The following is a 17,514-nucleotide window of genomic DNA, read 5'->3' on the forward strand; positions in this document are numbered from 1 at the left end:
TGTACCTTCAGAATACTTACCTTGCTCCCTCATCTTGCAGTTTCCTGACTTACTTCTGATCCAAGGGACAAACACCTGATGCTGGGGCAGGCCTGGTCTGGCTTCAGCCAGGATGCCCATGTTCCTCCTTAGACCCAGGGCTCAGAGGAGTGGCACTGAGTGTATGCTCCAGCCAGGGGCTGCCACCGAGCTGGGGAAGAGACGATGCAGAGGGAAGTCAGCTGGGTCAGCTGGTCTAGCCAGGATGTGTGGAAAGCTGCACAGCCAAGGTGCCCCCCCCCAACACCCATATGTAAGGAACACTAAGAGCAAAGGTACAGAATTTGGGGTGCAGAGAGAATGAAGTTGTGTGTGGAGTTCTTTTGTTTGTTTGTTTTGTTTGTTTGTTTGGCTGTTCTGGACTCGATATGTAGGCCAGGCTGGCTTCAAACTCACAGAGATCTGCCTGCCTCTGCCTCCCAAGTGCTGGGATTAAAGGTGTGCTCCACCACACCTGGCTTGGATTTTTTTTTTTTTTTCAAAACAGGGTTTCTTCATGTAGCCCTGGCTGTCCTGGAACTCACTCTGTAGACCAGGCTGGCCTCAAACTCAAAGATCCACCTACTTCTGCTTACCGAGTGCTGAGATGAAAGGCGGGCGCCACCACACCTGACTACGTGTGTGTAGTTCTTTAAGGCAGGCTTGGAGCAGGGAATCAGGTCAATGCCATCCTGAGGCTCTGAGCAGGAAAAAGTAGGCTCTGGTGGCTGGGTGACAGGGGCTCATCCTTTGTGTCTGCAGAAGGAGGCTGACAGAAGGACTTGTCAAGGCATTCGAGAACTGGCTCCCTCCCTCAGCTGCTCAGCCCTCCTCCCTTAGTTCTCTGTCCTCCTCCAGGGGGTGGGGGGAGGTGAGGATGGGGCAGCCTAAAGAGGGCCAGGAGAGAGGGATTGAGGAGGGGGCGCAGGGCTAGCAGAGTGGAGAGAACAAAGCCAGACCAGGGAAAGGAGAAGGCACTGCCTTTCGCTTTTTCTGGCCTGAGTGAAGGCAGCACACCTTCCCTCGTGTTGAGTGTCTGGTGTCCTCCCTAGCCCTCAGCAGGGAGGAACCTCAGCACAGTTGGGGCTCTGGCCTAATGACTACTTTCTTTGGGGTTGTACCCTGAGGCCTGGGGCTTCCCCCTCCCTTTCTTGAGACATTCCTGGGAGATCTCCATCTCAGTCAACTGCCCTGTGATGGCTAGCACATGGGGTCTGCCTGATTCCCTTGGGTTCCAGGCCAGAGGCCATGAGCAGGTCATTATAGCCCCTGCCTGATTTAGCCTGGGGGGCCCTTCGTGGCCACTGGAGCCATCTCTCCAGAGATTCTCCCTCTTCAGGGCCAATCTGAGTCCTGCCTCTCTATATTGGGCCCTGCTATGAGTAAAAGGCTGGGATCAGAGTCAGAGGGCCATCTGGCCAGCAGCCTCACCTTGGAAGGAAGCTAGGGACAGAGGGTGATTTAGTCTTATGGCAGTGTTCCAGAAGGTCCTGCTAAGCATGTGGCATGTCATGGTGCTACCACAGCACTGCCTGGACTGTGTCACCTCAGCGCAGCGGGAGGGCTCCAGGGTTGCACTGCCGCAGTGACAACTCTTCTCCAGCTGGCTGTACAAAATTCCTGGCACACCCCGTATAGTGCCTGACACCAGAGGGTTGGGGAGCCTACTGCTAAGTTTGCAAGTCAAAGGCTAATGTCGTGAACCATTTCTGACAACCTGGAGATCTCCCAAGCTGACGTTCCCCCTCTCAAAGCGGCACTGATGATGAAAATGTGTGCATGTGTGAAGGGTGAAGGATGCCTGTGGGGGCTTTGGATCTAACCAGCGTGGGGTGTGCGTGCAAGTGTGTGTAATTGGTGTACTTGTGGGTATGTCGGAGTGAGGTATATGTGACGGTATTGTCTAGTACTGTTGTGGGTGCCAGTGCCTATGTGAGGAGAGGGCAGCAATCAGGTCCTAGAAATGGTCTGAGAGCTTGCTCCTTCCTGAGGGCAGCACAGAGGAGGTAGCACTGGGTGATGGGAAAACGGGCACTGGCACTCCTGAGCTAGCTGAGAAATGGCCTAGAGGACTTGAATCTTGGCGGGGACAAGTCCCATGTTAGAAGTGGCCAGACACTTATAGGTAGTCTTCTGTCTCAGGGGGAATGGTTGGGGTGAAGGTCTTTGGGCTGCAGAAGGAATGGTGGGAGTGTGTGAGGAGCTGGTCTGTGGACCAGGGCTCTGGCTCCTGGGGTGATGGGGGAACTGATGATGCAGGGCTTCTGTGGCATTGCTGGCACTCGGGCGGCCACATCTTGGTGGGTGTGCTCAAGTGCCCATGGTTGAGAGAGGGTGTCTCAGTTTGGCTGCATAGCATTGTGGGTTTGAGGACAGGTCTGCTGGTAGGGCTGTGTGAACATGTACACATGTACCCATTGCACATGGGTACATGTGTACACATGGGTACATGTGTATGATACTACATGTGAGTGTAGGGGCACATGTGACCCCAGTATCTGAGCAATGTGATGCCAGAGCAATGGTGATGGTGATTGTGTGCACATTTATGTGTGGTACATGTGACCCCGTTGTCTGGGGAGACTCTGTGACGACCTGCAATGGTTGGGCTTTTTCCGGAACTGTCATCTGCAGGAAACACCTTATTTAACTCAAGCGGTAATCCTGCCTGATCCTCCCAGGTGCTTCCTCTCTGGTGCCCACCCACAAGGTGTCTGCTCCTAACTTGAACCCCTGTCCCCATATCCTGCTGCATCCACCCCCACCCCCATGCCTGCTGCCAGTTCTCTTGGACTGTGGCTTGAATACCCACCTTCCTTTCTTAGCCTTTGCCTCAGCTTAGAATGAGCACCCCTCTTGCAGTCACAGAGATCTGAGTGGCTGGGCTCAGGGTTAGGAGGATGTAGATGGGAGGCTCAGGCCTCGTCATGCCCTAGGAATCTGGCCACTGCCAGGGTCCCCTGACTCCTCACAGCTAACCCTTCCAGTCACCTCAAAGTTCTTGCAGGCTCTTTACACTTGCTACCTAGGCTGAAGTCACTGTCCCCTGTCCCTGGACCACTGCATGAGCATCTGACCTCACTCTGTGGCCACTTTTACTACCTACCTGTTCCTCTCTCCCAGCTAAGTGCCACTCTAATGGTTCTGCCCCATCGGAACCTTCCAAGGGTTCCCACTGGGTTTTCAATAGGGTCAGATCCTCACTGGAAGTAAAGGGCCTGCCAGCCAGCTGCTCCCCCAACCCCCAACTCCTCAGCTTGGCCTTCTGTCTCTTGCTTTGTTCTGGGGTACCTCCTCCCAGATGGTCCCTTGTCATCCCCCAAGCTATAGCTAAAGGCCACATTCAGTGGTTCCCTCCTTGTTACCAGTCTGCTTTCTCCCTGTCCTCTGAGAGCTTGTCACAGGCCCTGCCTCTCTGATGTGATCTTGCCAGATCTTCACAGTCTGGTCTCTGGCTCCCATGGAGGGTCACCCCAGAGAGGACAGAAGCCTTGTCTATCTTATTTATAACCACACCCCCAGCACCCAGAACAGAGCCTGGCACCCTGTAAATATACCTGGTGAGCCATGAGCACTGGCCCATGAGGAGGTCTGGGGCAAGAGGTGTGCCCAGTATCATCAAAGTGGCTGAGCTTGCCCTAAGGTCTGGTCTTTGTGGAAGTGATGACAGGCACTCCTGCTCTGATCCGGTCCCCTGTTCCTGAACCGCTGGGCGTTAGCATCAGACCTCACTCCGTGGCCACTCTGGTCACACTCTGTGTGACTGCAGAGTTTGCTTTCTGGAACCATCCACTGCTCTGAGGACCTAAGGACACTTCTCTCCCAGGCCCTGGAGCATGGTGGGAGTTAGGGCCCAGTTCTATGTTGAAGCACAGCAGCCAGTAGAGATGCCTCAATCTCCATCAGACCCCAGGCACTGGTGCTTTCAGTGGGGAGCACAGTGGACTTTTTGGTGGGGAGCAGAGGCCTGTGTGTCTGAAGCCTGGACTGGAAAACAGAACTCCTATGTTGTAGGATCTTTGATCCCATTGTGATCCCTGAAATTGTGAACTGTAAAAACCTGTCTTTTGTTTGGTGTGTTGAACCCTAACACACACCTTTAACCCAAGAGCTATCTGTACACAGGATTTAATAAAGTTAACCTTAGGTCAAGAGGCAGAGCAAGAAAACCATCTGACCGGAATTAAAGAGTAGGAGGGACTTTGAGTTGAGGGGTATTTAAGATCCAAGAGAAGACATAGAAGGGGCTCTTTGGAGTTTCGCTCTCTAGCTCATGAGCTCCTCAGCTCCTTGGCCTTTGGTTTTTTTGCACGTTGAGCTAGCAAGCCTTTAGCCTTGGGGTTTTTTTGTTTGTTTGTTTGTTTTCTTTGTTTGCTTTTTTGGCCTTTTCCTCCTGGGCTGTCAGCAGAGCTAGTGAATCTTTTGGGATTTTTCCATAAGGACCTGAGCTGAGTAGGAAGGTCAGCTGGGTGCTTTTTACACCTCTCAGACCCAGCATCTGGCTCCTGAGTCTTTATTGGTAAAATAGAATGTTTGGGGAAATCACTTAAAACAATACTCCTGCTCCTGAGATAGTCAATGTCTCCATTAGGAGCCTCAGGGGTCAGGGCTTAGTGAGAAGAGGGCTGTGGGCAGAGCAGGTCATCTTGTGGGACAGACCTGGGCAGTGGATCTAGGGCCTGGGGCCTGGGATCATGGTAGGAGGGACACAAAACTTAAGTACCAAGTAAGTGTGTCTCCACTGGCTAATGACTTTGGCAAATTATACAGTTTCTCAGCCCCTTGGATTTCCCCCATGTATATTTGTTTTTTGTTTTTCGAGGGTTCTGTGTTAGCCCTGGCTGTCCTGGACTCACTCTGTAGACCAGGCTGGCCTCGAACTCACAGCAATCCACCTGCCTCTGCCTCCCAAGTGCTGGGATTAAAGGCGTGTGCCACCACGACCGGCTCTCCCCCATGTTTATTTGGTGTAGCACGATTTCTGGCCTTTGAAGGCTTTTGGGGTTTGAACATGATCATTTTTGAAAAGATCTCAGGACAGGGTAGGGCCTGTAACTAACATAAGTCATCATTCCATATAGTTGTGGCTGTGAAGAAAGGTGTGTGCGTGGTATGTGGCTGGGGAAGGAGTAGATGAAGGACAAACACGGGTCCCTGCAGACTCTGTCTAGAGGCAGGACAAAGCCTAACAGTTAAAATCCAAGTTCCTGTAGGTATCCCCATAGAGAGGTGGCTGTCCTAGTTAGTGTTACCATTGCTGTGATGAAACACCATGCCCCAGAGCCAGTTGAAGATGAAGGGTTAATTTGGCCTTTGCTTCCACATCTCTGTTCCTTCACTGAAGGAAATCAGGGCAGGAACCTGGAGGCAGGAGCTGAGGCAGAGGCCATAGAAGGGTGCTGCTTACTGGCTTGCTCTTCATGGCTTGCTCAGCCTGCTTGCTTGACTTCTTTCCTTGCTCCCTTTTTTTTTTTTTTTTTTTTTTTTCCTTTCTCTTTTCTTTTGTTTGTTTGTTGTCTAGGCTGTCCTGGAACTCCATCTGTAGACCAGACGGGCCTCAAACTCAGAGGTCAGCCTGCCTCTACCTCTCAAGTGCTGAGATTAAAGGCGTGCGCCATCATGTCCCGGTCCACCTTGCTTTCTTATAGAATCTAGGACCACTAGCTCATGGTTGTCACCGCCCACAATGGGCTGGGCCTGCCTTCATCAATCACCAATGAAGAAAATGCCCTATAGGCTTGCCTACAGCCTGATGTTATGGAGGCATTTTCTTAACTGAGGCTCCCTCTTCTCCTATGACTACCTCATACCAAGTTAACATAAAACTAGCCAGCACAGTGACCTTGGTACCTCCCCTGGCATGTCTTTGAACTTTGGTTTCGTCCCAGTTCATTTGTGCTGAGTGCCTGAGGCTGCATAATTAATAATTAAAAAAAAAAAACAACCAAAAAAACCCATCAACAATAACAACAAAAAACAAAACAAAACAAAACAAACAAACAAACAGGGACAGAACAAGAAGACTTTAAAAAGTCCAAGGGTTGGCATCATGGAGGGCCATGTTACTGTGGCGGAGGATGAACTCATTTCTACAATACAGCTACTTTCTTGGCCTAGCCTCCTCTCATTAGGCCCTTCCTCTAAACCAGTAGTTCTCAACCTTCCTAGTGCTGTGACCCTTTAACACAGTTCCTCATGTTGTGGTGACCGACCCCCGCCCCCCTGCCTGCAAGCATAAAATTATTTTTGTTGCTCCTCTATAACTGTAACTTTGCTACTGCTGTGAGTCATAATGTAAATATCTGTGTTTTCAGGCAACCCCAGTGAAAGGGTCTTTTGACCTCCAGGGCAGTTGCAACCTACATATCAGGAACCACTGTTCTAAACATTGTTGCATGGACCACTGTAAGTGGCCGAGGCACGCTTTCCTGTAGATGCATTAAAACCATTGCAGTTTCTCTCTGTCTCCAAGAGATAGAGACACAAAGGATATGAATCTTAGACATAGTAATGCCGATAAGGCTCCTAACACACTGCTTGTCTCTGCTTTCTTTATAAAGGGTCCAGAAAGGTTGAAGCATTTGCCTAAGACTACACAGTAAGAAAGCAGCCCACTTGCGTTTCAGCCAAAGCAGTATCACTCCAGCTGTGGTGGCTGGCTGATGGAGTTATCCTACACCTGCCTCTGTCACCTCTGCTGCCACTTCCACCAGTCTGGCAGGCAGTCTTCACGGGAGTACGGGAGGTCCAGCCTGGTCTCTGATCATGGAAGTCTCTAAGTCCCTAGGGCCTAGAAGTCCCTTTGTCTCCTGCCACAGTGCATGAAGCTCTGGTTAGGGCAGAGACCCAGGAGTCCTCTGGTCACCCTGGAACCCCAGTGTGGTCATATTTCTGAGAATGAACTTCTTGGTAGCAGCTTTTCCACCACAGTTCCCTCTTCCACTGTGCCTAAGCCACAGATGCCTCCAGCTGCCAGCATGGGAGTGGGACTGGTTCATTGCTGGGCTCATCCAGGCTTGGGGAGCACGGTGTATGTTGAGGGTGGGTGCTCTGGGGTTGGGGGGGTCTTTTCCAGGCATACCCAGGAACACAGGCAGGGCCACAGGCAGACCCCCAGTCCTCACATGAATGTGCCTACCAAGGTATAGACTCTGCCCTGACCATGGGATGCTCACCATTGTCCACTGTGGCTCCTCCCTGCTCCGTGACTCAAGCTCTTGTCTTTATGGGAGACCATAGCCATGGGGACAGCCAGATCCCCAGAACCACACAGTGCACAAGGTGGAAGGGACTGTGTGACAATGGCCCTCCAGGGCAAGGTGTTTCCACTCTGGCGTCTCCTACGTGCATCATCACTTACAGAGTGTTTGGGAGCTGTCTGTGCCTTACCTAACAGCTTTCCCAAGGTGACTTGATTTTTTTCCCCCCCTACAACCCTAGCATTTATTTTTAAAAGGAAAAGATAATCATTACTCTAGTGGGCAAATAGCGTCACTGGCCACAGACACAACACGATCACGAAGGTGAGTACTTCTGACACGATGAGGTGAGCCCCTTGAAGGCGTCATTAGGGTTTACTGCTGGATCCCCGCTCCCCAAAGCAGGACCCAGCACATCATTCTCAGGACTGAGAGTGCTAGTGAGTCAGCAAGTGACTGAAGAAAGGAATGGAGGACCAGAGCCTTCAGTGAGGAGGAGAGAGAGGAGAGGTCACACAGAAGCTGCTCGACGCCAGCCAGCCATAAGTAGACAGACTCAGCTCCTTGAAAGGAATTTGAAAAGGGGGGAAAAAAAGGGGGGGGCGGAACGTTCTCACTGTGCGCTTTCGGAGTTCTTCAGTGCCCTGTGCTTCAGGGATGTGTTCCCTCTGCACATCAGCGCGGCCACCTGGGCATAACAGGGACCCAAAGCTCAGGTGGCAGGCCCCTCTCGCCCACATCCAGCATGAGGTTGGGTTCAGGGGAGCTGCCTATGTCCCTTCTGCTCCCGTTAAACTCGCCTATCAGACATGTGGCGCATGCCAGCCCCTTCTACCACGTGCCCATCTACTCCTGACCAGCATGATCTTTGGAGCTTCCTGCTGTACCTTCCCTAGCAGGAGACTGAATGGCTGTGTGACCCTCTCTACCTCCTCCCCCATAGTGCTGGCCAGGCTGTGAGGGCAGCTGAGCTCAGGACTTGGTTGGGGGGGGGGGGGTGGGGGATGTCTTTGCTGAGCAGGAGCCTGTGGGGGTGGCTGTAAGCATAGCATCCGGGTGGGAGGCCTGGCACAGGAAAGCTGACGTCACTCCTGACTCATTCTTCAGGCAGGGCTGGGGGTGGCCTGTCACTCATCACTAAGGTCACTCTCACCTTCATAACCACCCTGTCTCAGGCCTCCTCAGCCCAGCTACTCACACCTCCTTTCTTCCCTGGGCCATCTGCTTGAGGCTAGGCTTGGGAGGAGGAGGAAAAGAAAGGGCATCAGGGTAGAGCCTGGAGCGTCTGATCGTGGCAGGGAAATCCATGCTGCAAACAGGCTGGGTGGACAAACTGGAATCCCCAAGGCAGAAGGCCAGTGACGTCTAAGCAGCCATCCAAATAAATGGTTACAGGAAAGAATAACACAGAGAATCATTGTTGGTTCCAGTTGCGTCCCACACGGTTTTAATTGAAGAAAGAAAAATAAATAAATAAATCCAGTGAGCACCAAACTCACTTGTTAGGTGGGTTCTGTAAGAGCCAGGCCACGAAAAGCCTTAAAAAGAAACCAACCTCTGTGTGGTCACTTACTGTGTAGTGATGACTCACTGGCAGCCAGCCTGGCTGGGTGGCCTCATGCTATGCCACCATTACGTCCAGAGTCCTGCCTCCTCTTGGCAGGCTCCCAGCGAATGGCTCCAGAGAACAGGGTCCTGAGGAGGTGGGAAGGGGTTTGCAGACATCCCACAGATGACTCATTGGTGGCAGCATGGGGGACCTTTAGTCAAAACAGGGAGGGATGTGGGCTCTTCTGCCCTAGCCTTGGACTTTCACCCACGTATTGAAGGTGGGGCTTCCCCCTGGTCTGGGAATCCAGCAGAAGACAAAGGCAAACCGCTGTTTTATGGTTACATTTGGCCTCCTGGGGGTTCATCTGTGTGTGTGTGTCAGAGCTGAAAAGGGGACCACTCCAAGGAGGTGGGCTCTGGGATTTATGTGACAGACCCACATTGGCTCAGATGCAAGGACCGAGGCACCCAATAAACTTTCAGCAACACACACTCTCACCCTGTAAGGAGGGCCAGTGGCTCAGTCCAGCATTGGAGTCAGGGGCCTGGAATTCTCCACAAAGCTAAGCTGATTTCATTCCTGTTGCAGGGACCTCAGCTGGCAGTGCCTCCCTCCCTTCTCTCCACAGCTGGAAGGCAGATGCTCCAGGCATGGCAGGTGACTCTGGTCAGCAAGACTAGACAGGTTGGTCCCCCTTCACGCTCTGTAATTTGTCCCCAGAATCAGCCATTAAGTCATCCATGAGGCCGATGCCAAGGATAAGAGCGGCTATCAGCTTCCGGGATCTACGGCCCAGACTCCCTGGCTGGGCTGCCAGTTCTGCTGTATCAGCCTCCAGACGGGCTTGCTGTGAAGGGACCAGTCTAGCCCTGGAACCAATGCCTGATGGTGTCCCTGATGGCCCGGCCCAGGAGTCCGTGTAGCTTCTCCCTTGCATTCTGTATCGTCCACAAGTCCCAAGCTCCCCAAACAAAAAAGGAAAGGCATACTACCCTGCTCCAGCACCTATATAGCATACCGTATGCTGAGGGTCCACATAGGTCCTAGCTGTAGGCGTCTACGACAGTGGGGACATAGGGTCTGCCAAGAAGCCGGAAGGGTCTTAACTAAAGGGGTACAGGACTGGCTCAGGGGAAGGACGATTTGGGAGGTTGGGTTTTGGACACTGTCCCCACCCACCATGTCTTCTTTAGACGAGAGTTCAGCCACCTACCAGCATTTCTTGTCCCCCAACTCAGGAGTGTCCCCGGGAGCCCACGCACACCTGGTGCCTCACCACATACGGGAGGAGGGGGGCTGGCACTAGACTGGGGAAGGGTGGAAGGTGTGGGGCCCGGGCCTGTCCCAGGAGGGTTTGCAGCTCCAAGGAGTTGGAAGAGGGCAGGTTCTGTGAGTGGTTGGTTCTCCTTCTTCCCCTGAAATTCCCGTCAGATCTGGTGAGGCCCCGGTGAACCCAGCATCGTCAGCAGAGTTCCCCTTCAGCCCTAGTCTGGGACACGGGAAGTACTTCTTTTTGGGCCCCCTGGGGGTTTCCCTGGGCCCCTGGGGGAAAAAAACTGCCGCAGCCATAAATGGAAACTCATCACAGGCCTCTGCTCCCCTTCTCCCCTAAAGCCCCCCAGATTCAGGCCTTTGGCTTCAAGGGACTACTCCTGCTGGTGGTGAAACCCTGACAGAAGGGGACAGACATTTCCCTCAGTTTTCTAAAACGAGACCAGTAGTATCTATTCTTCAGGTGGATCATCGTCGTCGGTAGCAACAGGTAATTTGTCCATGTTTGTTATCAAAATTCCTAGAATGAAACCCCTGGGAGAGAATGGGGGAAGTGAGGAAGCTTAAGGCCCCAGTAACTTCCCCGTGCAGCTGAGAAGTTGAGTTCCATCTCACTTACCGGCCTGGAGCCAGGCAAAGAGTGGGGAGCGCTCAGGCATAGTATAAACTGGGGAGACGTGGGTGGGGCCTTTCGACTCCAGGCTAACACTTGTCACAGTCTAGTCCGCAGTTTATTCCCCTCTGTGTGTCCCTCCTCCAAGGTGCACGCCCGCCCCCGCCCCCCGCCTCGCCCTCGCCCCCGCCCCCACCCCGCCGCATCCCCTCCCCATGAGCCCCAGGGGCTGCCCAGCCAGCACCCCACGTGAAGCCGCGGGGGCGGGCGCTGGCGCCTTCCTGCTCTACCCTTGTATGGGGACCCGAGGGGCCGGCCCTCGGAGTACTTAAGGCCGGGAGCGACAAAGCGCTCCTAGAGTCGACAGCTCTAGCCACACAGTCCCCGCGCCGTCGCCGGAGCGGAGGAAGGGCGAGTCGAACCAGAGGACCGCAGGGAGCAGGACGCTTTACGATGCCGATCGCCATGAGGCTGGAGGCAGCGCGCGAGCTGGAGTGCGAGGCTCTGGGCACGCTGCTGCGGGAGCCGCGGGAGGCCGAGCGCACGCTGCTGCTTGACTGCCGCCCGTTCCTGGCCTTCTGCCGGAGCCACGTGCGCGCCGCACGACCTGTGCCTTGGAACGCGCTGCTGCGGCGCCGTGCGCGCGGCACACCCGCCGCCGCCCTCGCCTGCCTGCTGCCGGACCGCGCACTGCGGGCGCGCCTGAGCCGCGGGGAGCTGGCTCGCGCAGTGGTGCTGGACGAAAGCAGCGCGTCTGTAGCCGAGCTCCAGCCGGACGGCCCCGCTCACCTGCTGCTAGCCGCACTTCTGCATGAGGTGTGCGCGGGATCCACAGCCGTGTGCTTCCTACGAGGTGAGCCCGAGCCCTGCGCCACCTGCCCCGCGCCCCGCGCCGGCGCCCGGCCTCTTGGCTAATCGTAGCTTTCCTTTCTTGCGTTCCCCACAGGCGGCTTCGAAAACTTCCAGGCATGCTGCCCTGATCTGTGCTCTGAAGCCCCTGCCCAGGCACTGCCTCCTGCTGGGACCGAAAATAACAGCTCTGACTCTAAGGCTCCCATCTATGACCAGGTGAGTTGATGTCAAAATTCTTTGTCTTTCTGTCTAGACCCACTGTCCACGCTAGAGGGATGTCTCTGGGGAAAGCCAAGGGTGTGTTCAAGTACTTATTCCCGTGCGCGCGCGCGCGTGTGTGTGTGTGTGTGTGTGTGCGTGTGTCCCCTGCACATGGTGTGAATGTGTATATCCTCATACAGACTTTAAGGCATGCCTGGCACACGGTGTCCGAAGATATGTCCCCTTGTGTTGTCGAGACTTCAAGTTCTATCTTGGTCAAAAAGACTGGCCTAGAGCCCTCTTGTTTCTAGGCAACCCATAATGTCTCTGCCCCATTCAAGGCTCAAGCCCTCCAGGTCTAGGCTGAGGTCTTAACACTGTCCCTTTCTTCCTCCAGGGTGGTCCTGTGGAAATTTTACCCTACCTGTACTTGGGTAGCTGCAGCCACTCCTCAGACCTTCAGGGCCTGCAGGCCTGCAGTATCACAGCAGTTCTCAATGTCTCGGCCAGCTGCCCCAACCATTTTGAGGGTCTTTTCCATTACAAGAGCATCCCAGTAGAAGATAACCAGATGGTGGAAATTAGTGCCTGGTTCCAGGAGGCTATTGACTTCATTGGTAAGGGAGCCTCAGCCCAGGGATGTGTGGCTACTGTCGGGGAGAAGGTAGAGGGGCAGCTGTTTCCTCTGTCCATCATCCTGTCTGACTCCTCCCTCCCCACTTCCTTTTCAGACTCTGTCAAGAACAGTGGGGGCCGGGTGCTGGTGCACTGCCAAGCTGGCATCTCTCGCTCAGCCACCATCTGCCTGGCATACCTGATTCAGAGCCACCGAGTACGGCTGGAGGAGGCCTTTGACTTTGTTAAGCAGCGACGGGGAGTCATCTCCCCCAACTTTGGTTTCATGGGGCAGCTGCTGCAGCTTGAGACCCAGGTGCTGTGCCACTGAGGCTAACCCCACCCCATGGCACTGGCTCTCGTGGACTCCTGGGGGAAGCTACTGGGACTCTTGGCTGGGCTCCTCTCTGGCCTAGCTCATCTCTCACCTTGTCCTCAAGTTGGGGTGCTGGAAAGCCAGAATGATGGCTTTTCTGATATGGTGCTCTTCTGAGGGGTGGGGTTTAAGGGCTGGCCCTTATTAAGGGATGGGGCAGATAGGATATTTGCTCTCCCTTCCCCGCCTCCCCCTGCCCCCCCCCCCGACTCTAGCAGAAATTAATTGGACTCTAAAGCTATGTATTGCAGTCCCACTATGTATGTTCAAGCCTTTGGTAGCCCAAGGGTTCAAGAAACAAGCTGTGACAAGCAGGAACCATGTCTAGGGGTGTGCACCCCTTGACCCAAAGCTCTAACCTTATGCTCCCAAGGGAGCCAGGGGGTGATGCATGTATCATGTTACCAACAGACTGCTTTTGTGTGTAAGTATGTGTGCATCTTGCCGTAATTGGTGCTGACAAGTTACTTGTGTTCAACTGACCTTTGACACCCCCTCCCTGACTTCCTCCAAGCCCTGTGGGCCAGCGAGGGGGCCGTTGGAAACAGCACTTTATATTTATAGAGAACATTGAGGATGTGTCAATAAAAACAGTGTTTTGTTTAAAAAAAACAAAAACAAAAAAAAACAGTACCACATGTGTCTGGTCTCAAGTCCATGCCTGAGCAACTGAGTGGTCTTTAGCAACCTGGCCTGGGGGCTCTCCCACGCGGGTCCTAGCCTGTGGTTGAACTGGGAGAGTGTGGGGAGGCAAACTCCAGACTAGGTCTCAAAGCAGCTCAGAGCCTCCCTGATCCGACCCCACATCCTTAGGAACCACATTTTCCCAATGTATGTTGGCTGAGGGCATTCAGGTCAGAGGGCACTGGCTCCCTGGGATTGAGTGAAGGGGACACAACCTGTCCCTACGGCCCATTCTCCCTGCCTTGCGGTAAGGCAACCAAGAGCTAGGGTTGTTCTTGGTCTTCCTCCAGGACTCTTACCAGTTTCTTTCTTTTTTAATTGATTATTTGGGAATCTCTCATGAAGCACCCCGACTGCACTCACCTCCCAGTTTGCCCATGTCTGCTCCTCTTCCTGGATGCCCCCTCCCAAAAGAAAAAGCAAGTCCATTATGTGTTGTCCATATACTCACTGGAGCATGGTCAAATTCCTAGTGGCCAGCCCCCACAGGGAGGATGAGTTTTCTCCTCCTGCATCCATACCAGAAGCTGTCGAGGATCAGAGGATTGGAACCAGCTCTCCCTTGCCCATAGACATCAACATGGCCAGCCATATCAGGGCCATTGACCTACTCTTGGCCCTCAGCAGCTGCACAGGCCATGGACCTCAGCCTGCCACTCCCACTCATATCAGGGTGCTCCACCCCCACCCCCCCCCAGCAAAGCGGACATCACCTAGTCATTGGTCAGTGGTGCAGACTGCATAGGCATACTGCGTACACTGATCTCAGGCATCATTGCATCCTGGGGTGGCAGCATGGACTGCAGACACTAACATGGTCTCCGGTGGTCCTCACGGTGATCCTTTGAGGATGTCTAATCCACAAAGTGAACCTTTCTTTGAGGGCTTCTGTTGTTGCTCAGAGCTGGGGGAGGCTGGGGGTTGGTAGAGATTGGGGGGAGGGGAAGGATAGAAGGGTGGGGGGAGGGGAAGGGTGGGAGGGAGGGTGGGGGAGGGGAAGGGAGAAGGGTGGGGGAAGGGCAAGGGGGAGGGAGGGCAGGGGGAGGGTGGGAGGGAAGGGTGGGTAGGGAGGGGGGAAGGGGGTTGTGTGTGTGTGGGGGGGGAAGGGGATGTTCACAGAAGGTTCTGGGAGCTAAGTCTGCCTCTGCATAAGCTCCAGGCTGTTGTACACCATCCTGCCGACCCTACTGGGCAATGGCAGCATGTCTACCAGCCCCCCCTCTCACTTGTCACTGCCATCACATCTTCAGTTCGCCTTCACCATAGCGCATGCACCGATCTGTTTATCTATCTTCCCCCACGTCTCTATCACATATTTGTTTATTGCTGTGGTGCCTGACTGCTTGCCTCAGGCCATGGGGCTGCAGCTATACCAGTTTCTATTGGGACCTACCTGTGAACTTGATGTTCACCTCAGGGTGAGTAAGGGACACCCAGGCCCCAGAGTCATTGCCATTTCATATATAGTATGACTGGTTGCTGGCTGTCCCATTTCATCTCATTCCTTAACCTTCTGTGCTTCTGACATCTTACCCTCCTAAAAAATGGCCTTTCTTTTTCTTCCTTTTTTTCTTTTTTCCCCCTCTGTGTAACCTTGTGCTCACTTTGTAGACTAGGCTGGCTTTGAACTCACAGAAATCCGCCTGCCTCTACCACTCTAAGTGCTGGAATTTATTTGTTTATTTTTTTGAAACAGTCTTGCTATGTGGCCTTAGCTTGCCTGGAACTGGATATGTTGACCAGGCTGGCCTCAAGCTCTCAAGAGATTCTCCTGCCTCTGCCTCCCAAGTGCTGCGGTTAAAGGCGAGTGCCACCACAAATGATATTTTATATTCTCTCCTTCAAATTTAATTGTGAAAAAAGTGACAAACATGACCATCTTTGCCATTCTAAGTGTTCAATAGTATTAGATAAAAGTCATAGTAATTAATTGTCTCTAGTACTTAACATTTTGAAAAAATGGGAACACGTTATATGTTGACACTAATTCCCAAATTGTCCTCCAGGTGGCCTCTGCCTTCTCCTGTATTGGTGACTCTGGGGACCTCAGTGAGTGGAGCCATTCAACAGTCGTCTCCTTTGAAAAATACATACTTAAAAAATGATTTATTTACTTTTTTGTGTAAAAATGTTTTGTCCGCATGTATGCCTGCACGCCAGAAGAGGGCACCAGATTTCATTATAGATGGTTGTGAGCCACCATGTGGTTGCTGAGGCTTGAACTCAGGACCTGGAAGAGCAGCCAGTGCTCTTAACCTCTGAGCCATCTCTCCAGCTCCAAAAATATATACTTTTTAGCTGGGTGGTGGTGGCACATGCCTTTGATCCCAGCACTCGGGAGGCAGAGGCAGGTGGATTGCTGTGAGTTCGAGGCCAGCATGGTCAGCAAAGTGTTCAGGACAGGCAAAGCTACACAGAGAAACCCTGTCTCAAAATAAATAAATAAATAAATAAAAATTTAAAAGAAAAGAAAAGAAAAAGATAGAAAAATATATACTTTTTATTCTTTGAGCATTTTATGCAGGCATGTATACAATATGTTTTGATCATATTCACCCCTCCCTCCCCCAACACATCTCTCTCCTACCTTCATGTCCTCTTCCTATTTCATAACCCACTAAGTCCAATTAGTGCTTCCCAAATACTCATGCATGTAGGGTCATCCAGTAGCGCGTGGGCATACCTCCAAATAAAAATGACTAACAACCATCAATTGCCAATGGCTGCTTAGAGTGAGGCCTCATGCAGGGATTTTGACTGCCTTGCTCTTGCACAAGTAACCTCAGTTGCTACAAGTTTGAGTGCAACAGGCACACGTCATGTCCAGAAGACAGCATTTCACAACTCTCCTCCCCGTCTGCTGGCTCTTACACTCTTTCTGCCTCTTCGTCTGAGATGAGCCATTCTCTCTGCCTTGGAGGGGACAGGGTGATGTAGAAGTGCCATTTAAGGATGAACACTCACAGTCACTTTTTTGTTTGTTTGTTTTGTTTTGTTTCTCAATATAGGGTTTCTTGGGCTGGGGAGATGGCTCAGAGGTTAAGAGCACTGGCTGTTCTTCCAGAGGTCCTAAGTTCAATTCCCAGCAACCACATGGCGGCTCACAACCATCTATAATGAGATCTGGGGCCCTCTTATGGCGGACAGGCACACATGCAGACAGAACACTGTATGCATAATATATAAATAAATAAAGTAATTAATAAATCTTAAAAAAAAAAAGAAAGATAGTGTTTCTCTATGTAGCCTTGGCTGTCCTAGAACTTGATCTGTAGACCAGGCTGGCCTCCAAATCACAGAGATCCTCCTGCCTCTGCCTCCTAAGTACTCCAACTTAGTTTATAACATTCCTGTTCGAGGGAAAAACTGTATTTTTTTGATCAGGTGTGAGATTTTCCACCAGTGTGATGATGATGATTTTACTAAGCACATTTAACTAGGCCGTTGTTTTATATATATATTTTTGAGACAGACCTTCACTATGTGAAATTCTGTGAAATGCTGTCTTCTGGACATGACATGGCTGTGGCACTCAAACTTGTGGCAACTGAAGTTACTTGTGCAAGAAAGGTCAAGCCTGGGTTAGTTTCAACCTCTTGATGGCTCATATGGGATCATAGGTGTGAGCCACCAGGACAACTCGTGCTTTCTCTCTTATGGCAAAAAATACTGAATGTTTAGGGTTGTATGTGGTAAACTTTTGACATATATATGCATTGTGAGATTTTTTTTTTTTTTTTCGAGACAGAGTTTCTCTGTACTCACTTTGTAGACCAGGCTGGCCTTGAACTCACAGCGACCCACCTGCCTCTGCCTCCCAAATGCTGGGATCAAAGGTGTGCTCTGCCACAGCCGACTGTGAAAGATTCTTTCAATCAAACTAAGTAGCATCTCCATTGGATGCATTGAAACCAGTCCTCACTCTGCGCAGACATCAGTGGCATCTCCATTTCTGGAAAAATGCTAACAGGCCCTTGTGGTCAACAACAACCAGTGCCCTTGGCTTTAGCTGTGCTTCCTTGGACATGGGATGGACTTGTTGGTGTGGTCCAGGCTGTCAATCCAAGTGGGATCTCTGGGTATAAGGAATAGAAAGAGAGTTGAGGAGCTTTGCATTTTGAATGAGTGAAAT

General features: G+C 52.2%; 1 protein-coding gene across 1 annotated transcript; it reads left to right on the forward strand.

Moving 5' to 3' along the window:
* The first annotated feature begins 10,973 nt into the window (after positions 1–10,973).
* On the forward strand, positions 10,974–12,888 carry Dusp2 (dual specificity phosphatase 2). Its single transcript, XM_051144574.1, has 3 exons — positions 10,974–11,507; positions 11,601–11,722; positions 12,105–12,888. Exons 1-3 carry the CDS (start codon positions 11,108–11,110, stop codon positions 12,651–12,653), a joined length of 1,071 nt encoding a protein of 356 aa, XP_051000531.1. The 5' UTR covers positions 10,974–11,107; the 3' UTR covers positions 12,654–12,888.
* The last annotated feature ends 4,626 nt before the right edge of the window (positions 12,889–17,514 follow it).

This window comes from Acomys russatus, chromosome 4 (assembly GCF_903995435.1).
Source record: "Acomys russatus chromosome 4, mAcoRus1.1, whole genome shotgun sequence".
NCBI lineage: Eukaryota > Metazoa > Chordata > Mammalia > Rodentia > Muridae > Acomys > Acomys russatus.